General features: G+C 39.1%; 1 protein-coding gene across 3 annotated transcripts in view; it reads right to left on the reverse strand.

Moving 5' to 3' along the window:
* Positions 1-24504, reverse strand: part of LOC139753378 (breakpoint cluster region protein-like) — a 357006-nt gene that overhangs the window by 29777 nt on the left and 302725 nt on the right. For all 3 annotated transcript variants that reach the window (XM_071669804.1, XM_071669805.1, XM_071669806.1), the window contains 8 exons: positions 20280-20465; positions 19630-19836; positions 16238-16357; positions 14692-14814; positions 11175-11369; positions 8977-9165; positions 5070-5259; positions 4621-4817 (listed from right to left, as the gene is read on the reverse strand). In XM_071669804.1, coding sequence (XP_071525905.1) covers positions 4621-4817; positions 5070-5259; positions 8977-9165; positions 11175-11369; positions 14692-14814; positions 16238-16357; positions 19630-19836; positions 20280-20465 — 1407 coding nt within the window. The remainder of the gene's footprint in view (positions 1-4620; positions 4818-5069; positions 5260-8976; positions 9166-11174; positions 11370-14691; positions 14815-16237; positions 16358-19629; positions 19837-20279; positions 20466-24504) is intronic.

The following is a 24504-nucleotide window of genomic DNA, read 5'->3' on the forward strand; positions in this document are numbered from 1 at the left end:
CCACCTCCAATTTGGTCTCCCTCTTCTCCTCGTTCCCTCCACCTCCGACACATATATCCTCTTGGTCAATCTTTCCTCACTCATTCTCTCCATGTGCCCAAACCATTTCAAAACACCCTCTTCTGCTCTCTCAACCACGCTCTTTTTATTTCCACACATCTCTCTTACCCTTACGTTACTTACTCGCTCAAACCACCTCACACCACACATTGTCCTCAAACATCTCATTTCCAGCACATCCATCCTCCTGCGCACATCTCTATCCATAGCCCACGCCTCGCAACCATACAACATTGTTGGAACCACTATTCCTTCAAACATACCCATTTTTGCTTTCCGAGATAATGTTCTCGACTTCCACACATTTTTCAAGGCTCCCAAAATTTTCGCCCCCTCCCCCACCCTATGATCCACTTCCGCTTCCATGGTTCCATCCGCTGACAGATCCACTCCCAGATATCTAAAACACTTCACTTCCTCCAGTTTTTCTCCATTCAAACTCACCTCCCAATTGACTTGACCCTCACCCCTACTGTACCTAATAACCTTGCTCTTATTCACATTTACTCTTAACTTTCTTCTTCCACACACTTTACCAAACTCAGTCACCAGCTTCTGCAGTTTCTCACATGAATCAGCCACCAGCGCTGTATCATCAGCGAACAACAGCTGACTCACTTCCCAAGCTCTCTCATCCCCAACAGACTTCATACTTGCCCCTCTTTCCAGGACTCTTGCATTTACCTCCGTAACAACCCCATCCATAAACAAATTAAACAACCATGGAGACATCACACACCCCTGCCGCAAACCTACATTCACTGAGAACCAATCACTTTCCTCTCTTCCTACACGTACACATGCCTTACATCCTCGATAAAAACTTTTCACTGCTTCTAACAACTTGCCTCCCACACCATATATTCTTAATACCTTCCACAGAGCATCTCTATCAACTCTATCATATGCCTTCTCCAGATCCATAAATGCTACATACAAATCCATTTGCTTTTCTAAGTATTTCTCACATACATTCTTCAAAGCAAACACCTGATCCACACATCCTCTACCACTTCTGAAACCACACTGCTCTTCCCCAATCTGATGCTCTGTACATGCCTTCACCCTCTCAATCAATACCCTCCCATATAATTTACCAGGAATACTCAACAAACTTATACCTCTGTAATTTGAGCACTCACTCTTATCCCCTTTGCCTTTGTACAATGGCACTATGCACCATTCCGCCAATCCTCAGGCACCTCACCATGAGTCATTTTTTTTTTTTTTTTTTTTTTTTTTTTTATACTTTGTCACTGTCTCCTGCGTTTGCGAGGTAGCGCAAGGAAACAGACGAAAGAAATGGCCCAACCCCCCCCCATACACATGTATATACATACGTCCACACACGCAAATATACATACCTACACAGCTTTCCATGGTTCACCCCAGACATTCACATGCCTTGATTCAATCCACTGACAGCACGTCAACCCCTGTATACCACATCGCTCCAATTCACTCTATTCCTTGCCCTCCTTTCACCCTCCTGCATGTTCAGGCCCCGATCACACAAAATCTTTTTCACTCCATCTTTCCACCTCCAATTTGTCTCCCTCTTCTCCTCGTTCCCTCCACCTCCGACACATATATCCTCTTGGTCAATCTTTCCTCACTCATTCTCTCCATGTGCCCAAACCATTTCAAAACACCCTCTTCTGCTCTCTCAACCACGCTCTTTTGAGTGGTGCAATCTATGAGTCGAGGAGTAAATGGGGGACTTACTCACTCGCTCAAACCACCTCACACCACACATTGTCCTCAAACATCTCATTTCCAGCACATCCATCCTCCTGCGCACATCTCTATCCATAGCCCATCCCTCGCAGCGCCATACAACATTTGAACCACTATTCCTTCAAACATAGCGCGGCCCATTTTTGCTTTCCGGGATAATGTTCTCGACTTCCACACATTTTTCAAGGCTCCCAAAATTTTCGCCCCCTCCCCCACCCTATGATCCACTTCCGCTTCCATGGTTCCATCCGCTGACAGATCCACTCCCAGATATCTAAAACACTTCACTTCCTCCAGTTTTTCTCCATTCAAACTCACCTCCCAATTGACTTGACCCTCAACCCTACTGTACCTAATAACCTTGCTCTTATTCACATTTACTCTTAACTTTCTTCTTCCACACACTTTACCAAACTCCGTCACCACTTCTGCAGTTTCTCACATGAATCCGCCACCAGCGCTGTATCATCAGCGAACAACAGCTGACTCACTTCCCAAGCTCTCTCATCCCCAACAGACTTCATACTTGCCCCTCTTTCCAAGACTCTTGCATTTACCTCCCTAACAACCCCATCCATAAACAAATTAAACAACCATGGAGACATCACACACCCCTGCCGCAAACCTACATTCACTGAGAACCAATCACTTTCCTCTCTTCCTACACGTACACATGCCTTACATCCTCGATAAAAACTTTTCACTGCTTCTAACAACTTGCCTCCCACACCATATATTCTTAAGACCTTCCATAAAGCATCTCTATCACTCTATCACATGCCTTCTCCAGATCCATAAATGCTACATACAAATCCATCTGTTTTCCTAGGTATTTCTCACACACATTCTTCAAAGCAAACACCTGATCCACACAGCCTCTATCACTTCTGAAACCACACTGCTCTTCCCCAATCTGATGCTCTGTACATGCCTTCACCTTCTCAATCAATATCCTCCCGTACAATTCTCCAGGAATACTCAACAAACTTATGCCTCTGAAGTTTGAGGACTCACTCTTATCCCCTTTGCCTTTGTACAATGGCACTATGCACCATTCCGCCAATCCTCAGGCACCTCACCATGAGTCATACATACATTAAATATATATATATATATAGGAGCAGGGAGCAGGAAATCCTCCCCTCCAGCTTTTACTTTTTCAAAAGAAGGAACAGAGAAGGGGGCCAAGTGAGGATATTTCCCTCTTAGGCTCAGTTCTCTGTTCTTAACGCTACCTTGCTAACGCGGGAAATGGCGAATAGTATGAAAGAAAGAAAGGTAAAAACATTAGGTAGCAGCATTAGATAAAAGAAGTCATTAGAAACATTAGGTAGCAGCATTAGATAGAAGTAGTCATTAGAAACACTAGGTGGGAGCATTAGATAAAAGAAGTCATTAGAAACATTAGGTAGCAGCATTAGATAAAAGAAGTCATTAGAAACATTAGGTAGCAGCATTAGATAGAAGTAGTCATTAGAAACACTAGGTGGGAGCATTAGATAAAAGAAGTCATTAGAAACATTAGGTAGCAGCATTAGATAGAAGTAGTCATTAGAAACACTAGGTGGGAGCATTAGATAAAAGAAGTCATTAGAAACATTAGGTAGCAGCATTAGATAGAAGTAGTCATTAGAAACACTAGGTGGGAGCATTAGATAAAAGAAGTCATTAGAAACATTAGGTAGCAGCATTAGATAGAAGTAGTCATTAGAAACACTAGGTGGGAGCATTAGATAAAAGAAGTCATTAGAAACATTAGGTAGCAGCATTAGATAGAAGTAGTCATTAGAAACACTAGGTGGGAGCATTAGATAAAAGAAGTCATTAGAAACATTAGGTAGCAGCATTAGATAGAAGTAGTCATTAGAAACACTAGGTGGGAGCATTAGATAAAAGAAGTCATTAGAAACATTAGGTAGCAGCATTAGATAGAAGTAGTCATTAGAAACACTAGGTGGGAGCATTAGATAAAAGAAGTCATTAGAAACATTAGGTAGCAGCATTAGATAGAAGTAGTCATTAGAAACACTAGGTGGGAGCATTAGATAAAAGAAGTCATTAGAAACATTAGGTAGCAGCATTAGATAGAAGTAGTCATTAGAAACACTAGGTGGGAGCATTAGATAAAAGAAGTCATTAGAAACATTAGGTAGCAGCATTAGATAGAAGTAGTCATTAGAAACACTAGGTGGGAGCATTAGATAAAAGAAGTCATTAGAAACATTAGGCAGAAGCATTAGATAGAAGTAGTCATTAGAAACACTAGGTGGGAGCATTAGATAAAAGAAGTCATTAGAAACATTAGGTAGCAGCATTAGATAGAAGTAGTCATAAGAAACATTAGGTAGGAGCTTCTGCAAACACTGTGCAAGACTTGCCCTGTGCCAGTGGTCTGGTAAGGGTGAGGTACTAAGGCTAAGAAGCGGCACTGGAGTTCACTAGTTAAGGAGATTACTTGAGGAAGTTCAGAAAGGAACACGCATCAGATATATGGATAGATTAGCGTTGCTAAATTCTATGGCAGTTCATGTTAGCAGGCACAGAACTGATTTCAAATAATTTGAATGACAGATTTGGTTCATCAAAGATACTGGCAGCAATGCAGGATTTTCTTTATCACATTAACATCTGCTTGCAACCAATAACAGTTGTGCATACTCATGACCGCATGCAGAATCTATCTCTCTGCAGTTTCATTATCATGGATCCCCAAACCTCCAAGAATTAAAACTGGAAGAAATGGAAGAAATCCAAGAGAGAAATGGATGTCATATATCAAGCTGATACTACCTATTTACACATGTAAAATAATGATTAACAAACCTCCAACTGAGTTTTTCCTCGCAGCTGTATTCCTAGCTTTGGGTGATCCTCATAACATAGGATCCGAAGAGTCTGCGAACCTTCCAGTTCAATAATGAAATCTTGGTTCCAGTGAGGTTCTACTCCTTCAGATATCTTTGTTTTAGCTTTGCGGAAAAAGTGCCCATAGGAGTCTACTTCAAAGCATACATACATGTCTGGTGTACAAAGAAAAGTTATTTAATAGAACTATTCATTAACTATGCATAACATATGATCATAATGACATAAGCCAAATTTACTCCAACTATTTGCAACTTAAAAGTAAATATTTTCAAAAATAAGCTTAATATTCTTAAAACATATTTCAACAAACTGGTAACTGTGCAAAACATCTACTATGATATATGCTTACATATAAAATCACTTTTGACTATTCACAGTTCAACTCAACATCTCAGTAATCTTACTTGCAGGACTAGTAAGACCGTGAAGACTAGATACCACAATATGAAGATCACCAATTAGCAGTGAATCATCTTTACCAGATTTGAGCAAAAAGGACCCCATATTCGTCTTTAAGAAGGATCGGCAAGCAGTGATCCATCCTTGTAGTTCCTGTAAAGTGAGAGAGCTGCCGCCTACCCCTGGCGTGTTTGCCTGAAACAGTCACAAGAGTTAATATGAATGGCCAACTTCAGTGGTGCACTTGCCAGGTCTACCCAAACAATCTCATTTTAAAAATAAAGCAAAACGGTTGAGCACTGTTCATTTTGACACAATTTTAGCTTTTATGTATCAAACTTTTCAATATACAGAATCTCTCCACCTTTAAAAGATTCTGGAAATAACTTTTACACATTCTCCTCATTTATATCTCTAAGACTATCTTCAGATGAATCCAAGTACAGGTATTCCCAATCAATCCCTTTGCAGTTAAATCCATTAAGACTCTATTATCCCTAAGAAGTGCATGTCTTGCAATCTCCTACACTATCATGACCATACCTTTATCATTTTCATCAAACCATTGCTTTAGTTCATCAAATTCTCTTGTATCTGTATTCAAGTTTTCCTGAACAGTTTATATGGACCATCCAACAGAATTTCTTGGAACTTTAAACTCTCTTACTATGAATGCATATCTCCCAACTATCTAGCCTTCTCTTTCATTTTTGCAATCGTGTATCTCCATGGAAAGAGTCTGTTGGATTTCATTGCTGTGGTATGTTCATGACAGCAAAAACAACTAGTCTGGTTTCCCTTACTCATGCAGTTACCAATTATACTGTATAGGGATGGAGTTATGACACAAATTCTTAAATCTATGCATGCTGTATGCATAAGCCATATCCTCAGACAATCTGTTCCACAGACCAATCTCACTGGGAACCAATCAAGCTCCTCTCTTCATACTCGTACACATGCCTTACATTGTTGGTAAAAACTCTTCACTGATTCTAGCAGCTTACCTCCCACAGCATATACTCTTTAGGCCATCCACAAAGCATCTCTATCAACCCTGTCATATGCCCTCTCCAGATCCATAAATGCTACACACAAATCCATCTGTTTTTTTACGGTTTTCTCACAAACATTCTTCAAAGCAAACACCTCATCCACACATCCTCTACCACTACTGCTCCTCCCCAATCTGATGCTCCATACATGCCTTCAACTTCTCAAACAATACCCTCCCATATAATTTCCCAGGAATACTCAACAAACTTATGCCTTTGTAGTTTGAACACTCACCTTTATCCCCTTTGCCTTTGTATAATGGCACTATGCACACATTCCACCAATCCTTAACCAATCAACAACAGTCACCCCCTTTTTAGTAAATTCAACTGCAGTACTATCCAAACTTAATGCTGTGCCAAGTTTCCTCTTCCACAAAGCTCTCACACCCTCTTCTCTTTTAACCAAACCATTCTCCTTAATTCTCTTGCTTTGCACACCACCCTGACCAAAACATGCAACATCTGCCACTTTATCATCAAACACATTCAACAAACCTTCAAAATACTCATGCCATCTCCTTCTTACTTCATTACTTGCTGTTATTACTTTCCCCCTTCACTGAAGTTCCAGTTTGTTCTCTTGTCTTATGCATGTTATTCACCTCCTTCCAAAACATCTTATTTATTCTCCTTAGAGTCTAATGATACTCTCTCACCCCAGCTCTCATTTGCCCTCTTTTTCAACCCTTACATTTTCCTCTTAACCTCTTGCCGCTTTCTTTTATACACCTCCCAGACATTTGCACTCCTTCCTTGTAAGTACTGTCCAAACAGCTCTCTTTTCTCCTTCACTAGTAACTTTACTTCATCCCACCACTCACTACTCTTTCTAATGTGCCCACCTCCCACCTTTCTCATGCCACATGCATTTTTTGCACATGCCATCCCTAATTCCCTAAATACATCCTATTCCTCATCCACTCCCCTCACATCATTTGCTCTCGCCTTTTCCCATTCTACACTCAATCTCTCCTGGTACTTCCTCACACAAGTGTCCCTTCCAAGCTCACTTACTCTCACCACTCTGTTCTCCCCAACATTTTCTCTTCTTTTTTGAAAATCTCTACAAATCTTCACTTTTGCGTCCAGAAAATAGTGATCAGACATCCCTCCAGCTGCCCTTCTCAGCCCATTAACATTCATAAGTCTCTCTTTTACATGCCCATCAATTAACATGTAATCCATCAATGCTCTTTGACTATCTCTCCAACACACATACGTATACTTATGTATATCTCTTTTTATACCAGGTATTCCCAATCACCAGTCTTTTTTCAGCACACAAATCCACAAACTCTTCACCATTTCCATTTACAACACTGAATACCCCATGTTCACTAATTATACCCTCCCCTGCCACATTACTCATCTTCGCATTTAAATTACCCATCACTAATACATCACTAATACTTGGTCTCATGCATCAAAGCTGCTGACACACACAGCTGCTCACAAAACACTTGCCTCTCATGATCCTTCTTCTTAGGACCAGGTGCATATGCAGCAATAATCACCCATCTCTCTCCATCCACTCTCTGTCTTACCAACATCAATCTAGAAGTTATTTTCTTACACTCTATCACACACTCCCACAACACTTGCTTCAGTAGTGCTATTCCTTCCTTAGCTCTTTTTCTCTCACCTACCCCTGACTTTACTCTAAACCATTACCCTTGAGCTTCATTTCACTCAGAGCCAGAACATCCAGGTTTATTTCCTCAAACATACTACCTATCTCTCCTTTCTTCTCATCTTGGTTACATCCACGCACATTCAGACACCCCAGTCTGAGCCTTCGAGGAGGATGAGCACTCCCCGCTTGACTCCTTCTTCTGTTTCCCATGTCAGTGATGTAGTGCCAGGAAACAGATGAAGAATGCCCCATCCACTTATATACACATATATTTACATAAATGCCCATACACGCAAATATACATATCAACATACATACGTATATATACACATACACAGACATATACATATATACACATGTACATATTCATACTTGCTTGCCTTCATCCATTCCTGGCACCACACCGCCCCACAGGTAACAGCATCGCTACCCCCCTGCTTCAGCAAGGTAGCACTAGAAAAACTGATAAAAAAGGCCCTATTTGTTCATACTCAGTCTCTAGCTGTCATGTGCAATGCACCAAAATCACAGCTCCCTATCTGCATCCAGAAGTGAAAGTAAGTCACAGGGTGGGGGAGGGGGCAAAGGTCCTGGGGACCATGAAGAATGTATGGAAAGAGAGAATATCAACTCAGAGCAAAAATGGGTTTGTTTGAAGGAATAGGAGTTCCAACAGTACTATTTGACTGCGAGCCATAGGCTATAGATAGGGTTGTACAGAGGAGGGTGGATGTGTTGGAAATGTTCCCATTTGTTCTCTTTTCTTACGCACGTTACTTACCTCCTTCCTTCCATAACATCTTTTTATTCTCCCTAAAGTTTAATGATACTCTCTCACCCCAACTCTCATTGCGACCGGGGCCTGAGCATGCAGGAAGGTGAGAGGCTTGCATGGAATGGAAGGAGTTGGAACAATGTGGTATACCAGGGTCAACATGCTGTCAATGGACTGAACCAGGGCATTTGAAACATCTGCGGCAAACCACGGAAAGGTCTGTAGGGCCTGGATGTGGAGTGGGAGCTGTGGTTTCGGTGCATTACACATGACAGAGACTTGAGTATGACTGAATGTGGCCTTTTTTCGTCTGTTTCCTGGCACTACCTCGCTGATGCAGGGGGTGGCGATGCTGTTTCCTGTGGGGCATGGTGATCAGCTTAGACTAATTATGTAAAATATACAGGTTGCTCTAATTACCATATCATGACTTTTCTTATGCTTACCTGCAGTACTTGGATAGCTTCACCCCATTGGTCTCGCTCATATTCAGATGAAATAAGGAATGTATGAATCGAGCCAGCTCTTTTGGATATTCTGAAGGGAAGGTTTGGAGATGCTAGTACCAGCTGAGCTTCCAATTCTGCTAACTTCTTCCTCTGCTTCTCATTTCGAGCTACATTCACACGACCCGTCTACAACAAACAAGGAAGATTACAATGGAAATTATTAATACCTGAAAAACAGCTCAAAGCCCTGTAGAATTTCATTCATGAAGCTGCATTATGTAACTCGTTTTGAACCTATACATTCAAACTTATTAATTCTTGGATAATGCTTTACATAAGAATAATTCTTTTGCATTCTTTTCAGTTATGTTGCTATCAATCTAGTAATCCTTAAAAGTTTTGGCAACTGATCACCTTTAACAGTGAACAAATTAATGGCTAAAGAATAATACCTGAATTGAGTATCTACATAACTAATTGCATCTACATCCTGCTGTGAGATAGGGTTAGTGTGTGACATTCAACACACACATCACCTGTTCAAAAATACTGTCATTCTCTAATGCAACATACACTGCATATCTGTTAAAATACATATCTGTTATAAGATTCATCCAGAATTATTCTTGGCTATGATTTGCACCTTCTTTTAAAGGTTTCTGAGCTCACTTCAAGTATGTTTCTTGTCTAACTTGGTGAAACATTGAAGTCTCTTAATCTTTTTTGTTGGCCTTTTACATTTTATGCTTAATTCCTTTTTGATTTGCATTGAAAGGGATCCTTCTAGATTTCATTTATCAGTTTCTTCCTGTTATTAGCCTTTTACAAGAAAGAAAAAAATTCTACCACCATGTTCCCATTATTGTATTTCAGTATCTCAATGAAGGAACAGAAGAGGGAGCCAAGCAGGGAGTGCTCATCCTCCTCAAAGACTCCAGCTGGAGTGAACATTTTCATCATCAAATTTACTCTTCTTTCTACACAGTACATTTCACAACAGTCCATATATTTCATTCTCTCAATATGCTTAAAAGCATATATGAATCTTTCCCACTTCACTGATATAAGCCTGTCTTCTTGGTAAATTCAAAACACAGCAGCATTCAATTTTGTTTCCTATGTACACAATGACATTCTCATCACCAGCTCTCTATCTCCTGTAGTGAAAGATCTCATCAACACTCTGCTCGTTAACTGACTCATTTATATGATTTCATCAATGCATTCATCTACTTCCAGGTTTTCACTTATGATTACTCACAAGTATTTATCCTTCTCTTCACTAGTAAAATCTTTTCCCACTTAACCCTTTTTCCTGCTGTGTCACAAATATGACGGGCATGGAAGGCTGCTGAATGGTGCTAATATATTTCATAATGAAAGTAAGTGTGTGTGTGTGTGTGTGTGTGTGTGTGTGTGTGTATGTGAATAAATGGGAGTATGAGTGAATGGTTTCTCATAAACATGGGAATGGATCAAGAATGAGTGATGTCACCATAGTTACTTGATGTTCATAGGAATGGCTGATGCATGAAATGAGAGCAAAGTGAAAGGTAATAATGGTATAGTTCAAAACCATACAGAAACAGATTGGAGGTTGTCATGCATAACAGATGACAATGTACCACTTGCTACTTCAGCAGAAGAGTTGGACAAAATGGTGAAATGGATGATGATGTATGAACAGAGAGAATGTGAGTGAATGCAATAAAGTAAGAGGTAGTTTTTGAAAAGTAAGGGAAGTCAGATTGTAAAATCAGTTTCCATCATGAACAAGTGAAAAGGAAAGGAAGTCAGACTGTAAAATCAGTTTCCATCATGAAGAAGGCTACAGAGGAATTTAAATGTTTGGGGGTGAAGTTTAGTAGCAAAAGCAAAGTTGAAAATGAAATTAGAGTCATTCTAAGGAGCAAAATTGGGGATGCACTGAAAGCTCTCATGAATGGGGAAAAGACCGAGTTAGTATAAGCAAGAAGTTTGCACATCCACCACAGTACGTATGGATGTGAAACCCATTTGAAGGTCATGATAGGTCAAAAACAAGTCATATGTACCTAATGGAACTGACTTATATCTACAAGACGTAATAGATGCAAACACATTTTCATGTACAGTACATACATTTCTACTACAGAGCAGTATATAGAAAAATAATACAGAGCAGTATACAAAAACATAAATTACAAAAAGCTTACCCCTTTGTTGTCACAAGTATTATCTAATCTCCTCAGCTGATCTCGTACTGTTGAAGCCTGGGACTTGAGAGACACTAAGTTTGGTGGGTTAGACTCTTTAACTGTTTCAGGTCCACTGTCATTCAACACTGCTATATCATGGAGGCTGATATACCATTTTACTTCAAAAGTAAACTTCTCTGACCTACCAGTTGGCTAGAAAACAAATGTTAACATCAGTTCTTAAAAGTTCTTAGGTTTCTTGATCTTTTTGTATCAGTTGAAAGTCAAGATTTCATATGATACTCAAGAGAGCATAAAATGATTTTCACCAATGAGTAAGTTAAAAGACAATGAATCTTAGAAATACATTATAAATACACAGGAAATACATGAACTTGAAGAGGCACCAACAAAAGGAATACAAATACCGTATATATACTGTAAATACTGAGTATTTTTTTATTAACTACACTACTATCCAATCTACATGAGATAGTTTTGATGAACAAGACAGAGACTGGCAGTCACCAGTTAGAGACATATTACATCAACTTCTATACACATTTAAAACGCTTTTTTTTCCCGACACAGGGTTGTCACTACTCTGGATACCTAAAAAAATATACGAGGATACTCATGATACAATAAATCAATTCTAATGACTGAAGTTTGAAATGTCTTAAAAGAAAAAAAAATTCCATCTATTTTGCATTATATGTTTATCAAATGGAAGATCACAAATGACTTTCTAGTGAAGACATGAGCTGTTTGCACTGATTTAACAGAATAGTTTTACCCTAGATTAAGACTAGATCCTGAATGAACTTGTGTGGAAAAAGGAAATAAAGGAGGCCCAGATTCCTCTTTTTTATATCTTTTATATACAAAAGCACCAGAGATTACCTCCAAAACAAAGAATAAAATGAATCATTACTGACAATAACCAATGCTAAAACAAAAATCTCCTTCATAATAACACCAAACAAATAAATGGTAATCAGTCTTTAAAAATCTGATTTATCATAGTCATGGGGAGTCAGCAAAAATACATTGCTACCCTTGGGTTTCATGAAATTTGAAACAAGCAATGTTACTCAAGGTGTTTTAGCATGGTTGTTACTTGTTTTTTTTTCTTATGCATTATATAATGCACTTTATCATGTTACATTCTCTGACTTAAATCGCTGAAATACCATGAATAATCATGTCATTGGTGAAAAACGGCAAACAAGCGTGATTTAATAATTTGGTGATGTACTCAATTCTATCTACATATTTGAAGACTGTTCCCCCAAAGGAACTGCCTTGAAGGGGGTAGCCATGCCAAAATAGTCTCAATTTATAACTGTCCTTACATGCCTCCCTTGCATTCACCATTCCACACATTCCTCTCCCTCCTGTACTCTACCACTCTATTTCCCCAAGTCAAAGGTGGTCTTCCTCTTCCATCAACCCCTTTAATCACATTCCCAAACCACCTTAAAGTATTATGTTTCACCCACTCTATCACTTCACAATTCATTCCCTTTGCATTCTCTGCCATACCAAATATCTCAAACACCCCCCTCGTTTGTCTCTTTATTCCATCTTGTCATAATACATGCTCTTCTCAAACATCTCATTTCTACAACCAGAGATCTTCTCCATATTTTGGCTGTAATAGTCAGGATCAGGAGGACTATGTTGTCCCTTAATCCTTTCTTTCCTTTCTTCACTTCCATACTTTCACTTCTACCCTTTCATATTCTATTGAAGGACCTTCTACCCTGCACTCCTTTCTCCCTTATCTCTCCTTCCATATCACCAAACTTACCCTAAACAGCTCCCTATCTATTTATCCATCTATATCTCCGATGCCTGTTCTAATTGGAACCTCCTTAAAGGGGTGGCCACTGCAACATAATAGTCTCCATAACTGAAAAACTCCAGTGCTGCTTCTTAGCCTTTAATGCCTCACCTGTAACAGGCCAATGGCAAAGGGCAAGACTAGAGCAGTGCTTGCAGAAGCTCCTAGCTAATGTTCCTAATGACTACTTCTACTCAATGCTCCTACCCACTACTCCTCCCTAATGTTTCTACCTAATGCTCCAGCCTAAATGTTCCTACCTACAACTTCTATCAACTGTTCCTACCATTTTGTCCAAAGGCAGGGCTAGCACACAGTGCTCACCAAAGGAAAATCTAGAGTTACAAAGAATGATCAGCAAAGTTAAGTGTTGTCAGGTGCTACATATGACAAGGACAGATAGCTCCCAAATACCTAAAATCTGTAACCTTTTCAAATCTCTCTCTCTCTCTCTCTCTCTCTCTCTCTCTCTCTCTCTCTCTCTCTCTCTCTCTCTCTCTCTCTCTCTCTCTCTCCCCCCCCAATCTATAACACAGTTAAGTACACTTTTGCCTCACTCTACAGGGTATTGCAAAAAATATATATCTTTGCTGTTCCATTTCAAACACCATACTTTACTTTAACTCAAATTTATCTTCAACTGCCTGTGCTTACACACATCACATAAACATTTACAATTCAAAAAGTGTTTTCGAAAGTTAGAGATGAGCTGCCATTTAACAAATCTTATCTAGTCATGAGGGTAAAAGATAAGAAAATGAAAGGGTTTTCTAATGTTGTCAAAAAATTAAAATTTCTGCTGATGGAAACACTTGAACATGTAAACAAAAATACATTACTTCTCAACACATTATTTTAGTTGTTTGGGAATAACCAAACCAATGCAAGCTAATTTCTCTGTGATCACAGGACTTTACAGATTGAATGACCATTAATGTTCAAAAGTTCTGAATTTGAAACATATATACCATATCTGAATCATACTCATAGTAACTTATGGCTGTGGAAGCCATTCTATTCATCAATGAACCCTGCAGAGAATGAAACACAGAAGTAATGAGACCAAATCAAAGATGTATTAGCTTAAGTATAACTGCCTCATTTCTGTTCTGTAATTTTAACTGAGAACTTTATCACACTTTCCAAATATTTTTCACTGTAATTCTAATTCAATTATATGTCATTTTCTGAATAAAAATATTAAATATTCTGATATATTTTACCAACAAATATGAAGAGATAACAATATGACAGATAACAGCTGACAGGAATACCAGGGTATCTAGTATATCCATTCAGGGAAGTTCCATTTCACCTCTAATGGTAACTGATAGTTCCTCCATTTTTTCACACCTCTAATGGTACCAGATAGTTCCTCCATTTTTTTCACAAAATCACTGCCAAATAAGAACAGCAGCCATACCAGTATGTGCCATCACCCATGAGAGTATTTAAGAATTCTCAATCCTGTGTTTTAAAATGTAAGGCATGGCAATTGTGGCAATAACTTTCACAGATGACTGCACCTGGAACATATGTATTATGATGCACATGGCAATTCCTTGTGACTAAATAATGATCTACATAGGTCAACAAATTATTTCATAAGTATACTTACTTTGCGCTACCTCGCAAACGCGGGAGACAGCGACAAAGTATAATAAAAAAATAAAAAATAAAAATACTTACTTTGTACTTTGCACATACTATAACATCATTGAACAGGAAGAGATGTCTTAATTTCCGGTGGCCTTCTACCAGCTCAACAATAAAAGAATTACGAACCAAATGCCTCTGGGGACGATCCTGGGCCTGTAAATATAAATATACTGAAGCAGTCAATTGAAGCCTCACAAATCTTAAGAATGAAAAAACAATGATGAGAAATTCATGAGAGGATTATCAGTGGCTTAATACAATGAAAATATATGTTTTAAAGTTAAAGAAATAATTTCTCATAAAAAACAGAGACCTAAAAGCATCAAAGAAAGCCCTAGCTCAAATAGTCCAAGCAAATATGGCTTGACCCACTAGTAATTGCTGAAGAAATCATTTTTGGTGCATTCAACTTACGAAACCTTTCTTAATAATATGCTTTAAGTCTAGAAAAAATCGTAGTGAAAAATGGTCAAAACAGAAATTTTCAAAACTGTTACCACTCAACCTTCCTATCCAATAGTTTGGCTTATGCAACGTCTAGAATAACAAATTTATACAAAAAGAAATCACTTTAATGTCAAGGAGTTCCTTAGAGTAAAATTTGCGAAGGTTGCTCCTCATTCCCTTCCTACTGATTAGTGGCTGCATAATGGAGTTTCTCCTTCCCTTCCCACTTTGACTGCATAATGTAAAGTGTGCTTTTGCCAAGTGTCTGGCCCTAGCTGTTTCAAGAGAGTATAGGACTCAGGTGTTGGGGAAGGCAGGTGTGATATCATCAAAGATGGCCGATTCCTAGTTGGGTGTTCAAACCCAAGCAGATCAGAAACTGAGATGAATGTGCCCATTCCTAAAGAGGTTTCTTTATGTTTGTTTTGAATGTGAGCAGTAAGGTCTTTGGATTTTGGTGCTTAAGGTGAGGGGAGGTTAGACTGTTGTTTTGTCTGGCTACTCTCAACATATAAGTTGATTCAACAAAAATTTCAAAAAATGGTATTACTATTGCAACTCAATTGTGAAGTGCAGTGATACAGCAGTGAATTTCTTTATCTATCTAGCCAAACTGCATGAAACACTTCCTGCATTCAAAACAGGGGACACTTTCATAATCTTCCCTAACCAATTCAGGTAATGAATGTCTCTACATCCTTAAGTGATAATGACCTAAAAGCAAAGCTTGAAACATTTAACAGAGTTCTACATGAAGATATGGTTAGTACATTCACAAAGAAATGTGTATTATAAGAAAAAGGAGGTAGCATTATGCATTACCACATACGCACATGAGAAAAAACAGAAACAAGAAAAGAGAGACAGACATAATATACTATGAAGGGCAGTGTGGAGCTTGCATGAGGCATAGCATGTCTAAGAAAATGAACGGTTTATGGTAAAAAAAAATAACCTTTACTTTTATAACAAAAAGCATACTAAACCTAACTTACTGGTCTCTTATAATTCTTAATTGTTAAAATAAAAGTATCAGTATTTTCTAAAACAATTTCTTTTTGAAGTCAGATCAGTATCAAAGGTGTAACAATATAATACATAGGAAGTACTGAAGGTGAAGGTTGCTTACAGGGAACATGGCTTCGGTATGTATCATGGAGAGATGTGTGAGGAAGTTCTGAGTCAGTCTCAGAGCTTCACGTAGAGTTTCGTGGTCAGGGTGGTGCTCAGGAGTGTACTTGAGCAAGTCCTGTAATTGTTGGACCAGATTAATTTGTACATGTCACAAGATTACATTGATACATGCAATAAACAAAACATTCTACAAATGTATCCAGTCTTGAAATTTAATCCTCTTATCTTAAATATGTAAGTGATATTTCTCTTCTTAATGAGCTGTTGAAAAATTCACAGATACGGAATATAAAACAATAATAAAGAAAAGAAGCAGCAAAGATATAATTTTTCTAGAAATTTTTGCATTGGAAAAGCACTGAAAACCACAGTACATTTATCTCATAACTCAACAAGTTCATTAAACCCCTGGTATTAAAGACACAGGTTGAATGCAATTCACCATTCAAGTTAAGAGTTTTAAGAGTATTTTCAAATACACTTGTGAGAGTATATATAGACAATGAGGATATCTGGGAGAGGATTTAGCAGCAGATGGAACCATGGACGTGGAGGTGAGTCACAGGGTGGGGGAGGGGGTGAAGATTCTGGGAGCGTTGAAGAATGTGTGGAAGGTGAGAACGTTATCTCGGAGAACAAAAATGGGGAATTTTGAAGGAACAGTGGTTCCAACAATGTTATATGGGTGCAAAACCACAGCACCCTTTCCACATCCAAGCCCTACAAAACTTTCCATGGTTAACCCCAGACGCTTCACATGCCCTGGTTCAATCCATTGACAGCACATCATTTTTGCTGTCCGAGATAACGTTCTCACCTTCCACACATTCTTCAATGCTCCCAGATCTTTCGCCCCCTCCCCCACCTTACTTCTGCTTCCATGGTTCCATCCGCTACTAAATCCACTCCCAGATATCTAAAACACTTCACTTTCTCCAGTTTTTATCCATTCAAACTTACCTCCCAGTTAACTTGTCCCTCAACTCTACTGAACCTAATTACCTTGCTCTTGTTCACATTTACTCTGAGCTTTCTTCTTTCACACACTTTACCAAACTCATCACCAACTTCTGCAGTTTCTCACCCAAATCAGCCACCAGTGCTGTATCATCAGCGGACAACAGGTGACTCATCCACAACAGACTGCATATTTGCCCCTCTCTCCAAAACTCTTGCATTTATTTCCCTAACAACCCCATCCATAAACAAACAACCATGGAGACATCATGCACCCCTGCCACAAACCTACATTCACTGAGAACCAATCACTTTCCTCTCTTCCTACTCGTACACATGCCTTACATCCTTGGTAAAAATTTTCACTGCCTCTAGCAGCTTACCTTTCACACCATATACTCTTAAGACCTTCCACAAAGCATCTCTATCAACCCTATTATATGTCTTCTCCAGATCCATAAATGCTACATACAAATCCATCTGTTTTTCTAAATATTTCTCATACACATTCTTCAAAGCAAACACCTGATCCACACATCTTCCACCACTTCTGAAACCACACTGCTCTTCCCCAATCTGATGCACTGTACATGCCTTCACCTTCTCAATCATTACCCTACCATATAATTTCCAAGGAATACTCAACAAACTTATGCCTCTGTAGTTTGAACACTCACCTCTGCCTCTGTACAATGGCACTATGCAAGCATTCCACCAATCCTCAGGCACTTGACCATGGTCCATATATACAGTGAATTTCCTCACCAACCAATCAACAAAACAGTCACCCCCGTTCTTAATAAATACTAATGTAATATCATCCAAACCCAACAACACTACCTCTTCTCTCTTAACCAAACCATTCTCCCTAACCCTCTCACTTTGCACACCACCCCATCCAAAACACCCTATATCTACCCCTCTATCATCAAACACATTCAACAAATGTTTCTTATTATCATACTTAATTACTGTCTCCCATGTCAGTGAGGTTACGCCCGGAAACTGACAAAGAATGGCCTATCCACTCCTGCACCCATATATATACATAAATACCCATACACGTACATATACATATCAACATATATATACACATACACAGACATATACATATATACACATGTACATATTCATACTTGCTTGCCTTCATCCATTCCTAGCACTACACCGCCCCGCAGGAAACAGCATCACTACCCACTGCTTGAGCAAAGTAGCACCAGGAAAACAGACATAAAAGGCCACATTCGTTCACACTCAGTCTTTAGCCTAAGACAGGTACACATTTCATTGATCAACTCTATGGATGGAGGAACATCTGAGTTGACTGTGGACTGACTGCCAAAACCAGGATTTGAACCTAAGCACTCGACCCAAGGTGGCTTATGAATGCATCACAATCAAGAAAGTGAACTGCCTCACCAAAGAGGCTCATTCTACGCTCAGTCTCTCCTGGTACTTCTTCACACAAGCTTCCCTCACAAGCTCAACTTAATTCACCACCCTCTTCCCACCCTTATAATTTTCTCTTTTTCAAAAGCCTCGACAAACCTACAGTCTCATCACCAGGTAATGATCAGACATCCCACCAGCTGCCTTTTTCAGCATTCTAAGAATCTCTTTTGTATGCCTATTAATTAATGTGTCATCCAATACTGCCTTCTTACCATATTTCATACTCCACATAAGTCTCTTTTTTAAACTAAGTATTCTCAATCACCGATCCTATTTCAGCTTGCACTTCTAAAGCTGTTCATCATTTCCATTCACCCCATGCTACATCACCCACTATTACATTCAAATCACCTACCACTATTACATAATATCTCACATAAAAACTGCTGACACACTCACTCAGTTCCTCCTTGAACACTTGCCTCTCTTTGTCAGTCCTTTGGTGGCTAGGAATATACACACTAATAATCACCCACCCCTCACACTCCAAAGTGATTGCAATTTGTGCACTGGAGGAGAGGCCACAAAAATCACCTGTTCAGCAAAAGGGTTTATGGACTCTTCCGGTGTCTTCACATGGCCTCAATCTCACTTCATAACAATTCAAAGATATTTCTCAAGCTTTCATTTGTTTAGGAAGTTACCTTTCTTAAACCCCTGAGCTACTACCTACTATTTACCGTATTCAAAGTGTTTGGGGCATCATTAACAAAGTTCTTCAACTGTAGCTTGCATTTTTCACACATCACCAAATTACACATCATTCTTAACACAACCTACACAAAGTCCAGAAAATCACAGAGCCATTTCCAAGACATAAACCTAGCTATTTATCAAGAAGCACTATCTCCTGGAGGTTAACACCCCAAAATGAAATATAATTCAGATTATAAGAATCTGTGACACATAAAAGTATACATTATCATGAAGTGTTTCAAAGTATCTTAATGGCCTATACATCAGTTACAATAAACTCACATGAAGGACTAGAGCATTTTTCTGAACTCTGGCAACAGGTCTGTGCAAGAGATCTTCTAAAGACTGTGCTTGGCCCTGAAGGGAACGCAACTTGATGGAGCGGGTTATGTCTGCAAACTGTGGGCTATGGGTGCTACATCTTCGCACTGTCTCCACAGCACGTGGGTAATTTTGAAGGAATGATGCATACACATCCAATTTACTCGCCTATTGATAAAACAACATACACAAAAATATCAGTTTTGAAAAATTCCTTATATAAAATACATGAAAATCCTTTCACATATCAAATACACAACTCCAAATAAGAGACACCAAAAATACTAAAGGGATAAATTTCCTTGAAAAATGAATAAGCAGTAGTATGCTTTGTCTACAACTCAATAACTGCAAGTCCCAGCCTTAAAAAGGGACAAATCATGTCATTTATTGTTTCCACTTCCACCCAAAGAGGCAATTTCATATCATTTTACAACAATCAATTCTCATCAGAATTACAAGAAACTGATGTTCTGATCATTGGGAATCTAATATTCAATGATGCTATATAACCATCAATATTTCTATTATCAGTATTTGTATTATCATCAGTATATCAGAAAAGGACATAATCAAAACTAATGAAAAGATATCAAAATGACTATCCCTACCAAAACTCTGAAGAGTTCTCCAATAGAGCTGGTACCATCCCACTGATCTGTGCGTTCCTTAAGTCCATGTAGGAAGTCACTGTGTGCTGCATGTAATTCTGTTATTCGGTAAAACACTGTGCAGAAGTCATCTGGTGATATCACAGGCTGAGAGGTTGTCAGTGTCGCCTTCAGGGCTTTCATGTACTGTTTAGAAAAGAAATGCAGCATTATTTCATCAATGCAAGTAAAACATCATTAGACACGACATTTAGTGACACTAAACTATGAAATACAAGATATTATGAGAGAGACTCTCATGGAAGTACATAGATATACATTTACGAAATAAAACTAACAAAAACAATCTAAGGAATGGAAACTGAGGCAACACCAATGCAAAATTAGAAACACGTGCTTATCTGTTTGTCTGTGATCCTCCTGTTTTATCTCCTTCCTCTGTTAATGTCAAAATCTTTATCTCTCTTCTTTCAATCCCCTTTCGATACGTCCATGACAATGGGAGCCGACTCCCATACCCCTTTGGATCTAAAATGTTTATCTCTTTGAGAATACAGGATCCAGAAACATGGGAAATCTCTGATTATGAAATCTACCATGGAGGCATGTAACGTACAGGGCAACCAACTTTTGGGGGATACTGAAGTTCATTAACATGCAATCACTTAAGCTATATGTCTGTATATACAATAATGGCTGAGAACAGAACTTGGATGTACAATCTAACCAAGGTTCAATATAAATATGGATGTATATCCAAACATTGATGTGGATGCTGAGGGTAGTAAGGTAGTTAATATTCTATTTCAAACTGGAGAGCTGAAATCACTAAGGGATCAAATTTCAGTTCATTGAAACTGTTGATATGAACCTATCTCTAGAAGTTGCAACATTTACTGTTTGCCACTAATGCTCTGTTAGTCAAATCATGGGAAGAGTTGGATGAACTAGTGGGCCAGTTCGATGATATATGTGCAAGACAAATGCTGAGGCAAGAAAATTCTGAAAGTGAATAAGGATTAGCATAATGCTCTAAATTTTGTAAAGGTTGGAATGGCAGATCAGTGAAATAAAACTATCCACGGTGAAAAACTGGAAGCTTTAGGAGAGTTTAGATAACTAGGACTGATGTCCAGTGATAATGAGAAACTTGGTTTTGAGGAGAGTCATGCAAGGGAGAAAAATTGGAGGGGCACAAAAAGCCTAGGAAAGAGAAATACATAATAAATAGTATGCATGAAGGTGTATTTGTCCCAATTCTGATGTATGGATGTGAAATATAAATTTATATACATTGTCAAGAAAGAGTGAGAGAGAAAGAACAAAAGAGACAGGTAACTTACCCAGTGCAGCTGAAATTATAAGAGATAGAATGAAGCTACACTTGTGGAGAGTATCCCCAGAGGATATATATCCATAGGAGAAACTGTGTGTGATAAATCACATGAATGGATGGGTAAAGGACAGAGTTCAAGAGGAAATGTTAGGCAAGTATGAGATGCCAGGTGTACATCATGATGGTGAACGAGTATGTGGATTGTCTGCATAAGGAGGTATGACCTGCAAAGATATATTCTAAACACAAAGATGTTCATAAATACACATGGTACTGAAAAATGGAAGACAGGGTAAACAAGAGAATTACTAAATTGTCTTTGTTTAGAAAACTCTAACAACCAGTATTACAGACATTTCACGTTATTAAAAATTCTAACCCTATAATGCAAGTTGACCAACTTCTTGGATGAAAAAATCTATTAATCCAGGACAACACAGTTTCAGAGCCAAAAGATCACTATGATAAAATTGTAAATGTGCTGGGAACGAAGAAATGCTGATATGATATACATAAACTTCTCAAAAACCCTTGGTTAAGAATCCATGGATTCATTCTTATTATTTATTTATTTTGCTTTGTCGCTGTCTCCGGCGTTAGCGAGGTAGCGCAAGGAAACAGACGAAAGAATGGCCCACCCCACCCACATACACATGTATATACATACACGTCCACATACGCAAATATACATACCTATACATCTCAATGTACACATATATATACACACACAGACATATACATATATACACATGTACATAATTCATACTCCCTGCCCTTATTTATTCCCATCGTCACCCAGCCACACATGGAATAACAACCCCCTCCCCCCCTCATGTGTGCAAGGTAGCGCTAGGAAAGGACAACAAAGGCCCCATTCGTTCACACTCAGTCTCTAGCTGTCATGTAATAATGCACCGAAACCACAGCTCCCTTTCCACATCCAGGCCCCACACAACTTTCCATGGTTTACCCCACACGCTTCACATGCCCTGGTTCAATACATTGACAGCACATCGACCCCGGCATACCACATCGTTCCAATTCACTCTATTCCTTGCACACCTTTCACCCTCCTGCATGTTTAGGCCCCTATCTCTCAAAATCTTTTTCACTCCATCTTTCCATCTCCAATTTGGTCTCCCACTTCTCGTTCTCTCCACCTCTGACACATATATCCTCTTGGTCAATCTTTCCTCACTCATTCTCTCCATGTGACCAAACCATTTCAAAACACCCTCTTCTGCTCTCTCAACCACACTCTTTTTATTTCCACACATCTCTCTTACCCTTACATTACTTACTCGATCAAACCACCTCACACCACACATTGTCCTCAAACATCTCATTTCCATCACATCCACCCTCCTGCGCACAACTCTATCCATAGCCCACACCTTGCAGCCATACAACATTGTTGGAACCACTATTCCTTCAAACATAGCCATTTTTGCTTTCCGAGATAATGTTCTCGACTTCCACACATTCTTCAAGGCTCCCAGAATTTTCGCCCCCTCCACACCCTATGATTCACTTCTGCTTCCATGGTTCCATCCGCTGCCAGATCCACTCCCAGATATCTAAAACACTTTACTTCCTCCAGTTTTTCTCCATTCAAACTTACCTCCCAATTGACTTGACCCTCAACCCTACTGTACCTAATAACCTTGCTCTTATTCACATTTACTCTTAACTTTCTTCTTTCACACACTTTACCAAACTCAGTTACAAGCTTCTGCAGTTTCTCACATGAATCAGCCACCAGCGCTGTATCATCAGCGAACAACAACTGACTCACTTCCCAAGCTCTCTCATCCACAACAGACTGCATACTTGCCCCTCTTTCCAAAACTCTTGCATTCACCTCCCTAACAACCCCATCCATAAACAAATTATACGTGGAGACATCACACACCCCTGCTGCAAACCTACATTCACTGAGAACCAATCACTTTCCTCTCTTCCTACACGTACACATGCCTTACATCCTCGATAAATACTTTTCACTGCTTCTAACAACTTGCCTCCCACACCATATATTCTTAATACCTTCCACAGAGCATCTCTATCAACTCTATCATATGCCTTCTCCAGATCCATAAATGCTACATACAAATCCATTTGCTTTTCTAAGTATTTCTCACATACATTCTTCAAAGCAAACACCCGATCCACACATCCTCTACCATTTCTGAAACCATACTGCTCTTCCCCAATCTGATGCTCTGTACATGCCTTCACACTCTCAATCAATACCCTCCCATATAATTTACCAGGAATACTCAACAAACTTATACCTCTGTAATTTGAGCACTCACTCTTATCCCCTTTGCCTTTGTACAATGGCACTATGCAAGCATTCCGCCAATCCTCGGGCACCTCATCATGAATCATACATACATTAAATAACCTTACCAACCAGTCAACAATACAGTCACCCCCATTTTTAATAAATTCCACTGCAATACCATCCAAACCTGCTGCCTTGCCGGCTTTCATCTTCCGCAAAGCTTTTACTACCTCTTCTCTGTTTACCAAATCATTTTCCCTAACCCTCTCACTTTGCACACCACCTCGACCAAAACACCCTATATCTGCCACTCTATCATCAAACACATTCAACAAACCTTCAAAATACTCACTCCATCTCCTTCTCACGTCACCACTACTTGTTATCACCTCCCCATTAGCCCTCTTCACTGAAGTTCCCATTTGCTCCCTTGTCTTATGCGCTTTATTTACCTTCTTCCAAAACATCTTTTTATTCTCCCTAAAATTTAATGATACTCTCTCACCCCAACTCTCATTTGTTCTCTTTTTCACCTCTTGCACCTTTTTCTTGGCCTGCCTTTTTCTTTTATACATCTCCCACTCATTTGCATTTTTTCCCTG

Source organism: Panulirus ornatus, chromosome 14, assembly GCF_036320965.1.
Source record: "Panulirus ornatus isolate Po-2019 chromosome 14, ASM3632096v1, whole genome shotgun sequence".
Lineage (NCBI taxonomy): Eukaryota > Metazoa > Arthropoda > Malacostraca > Decapoda > Palinuridae > Panulirus > Panulirus ornatus.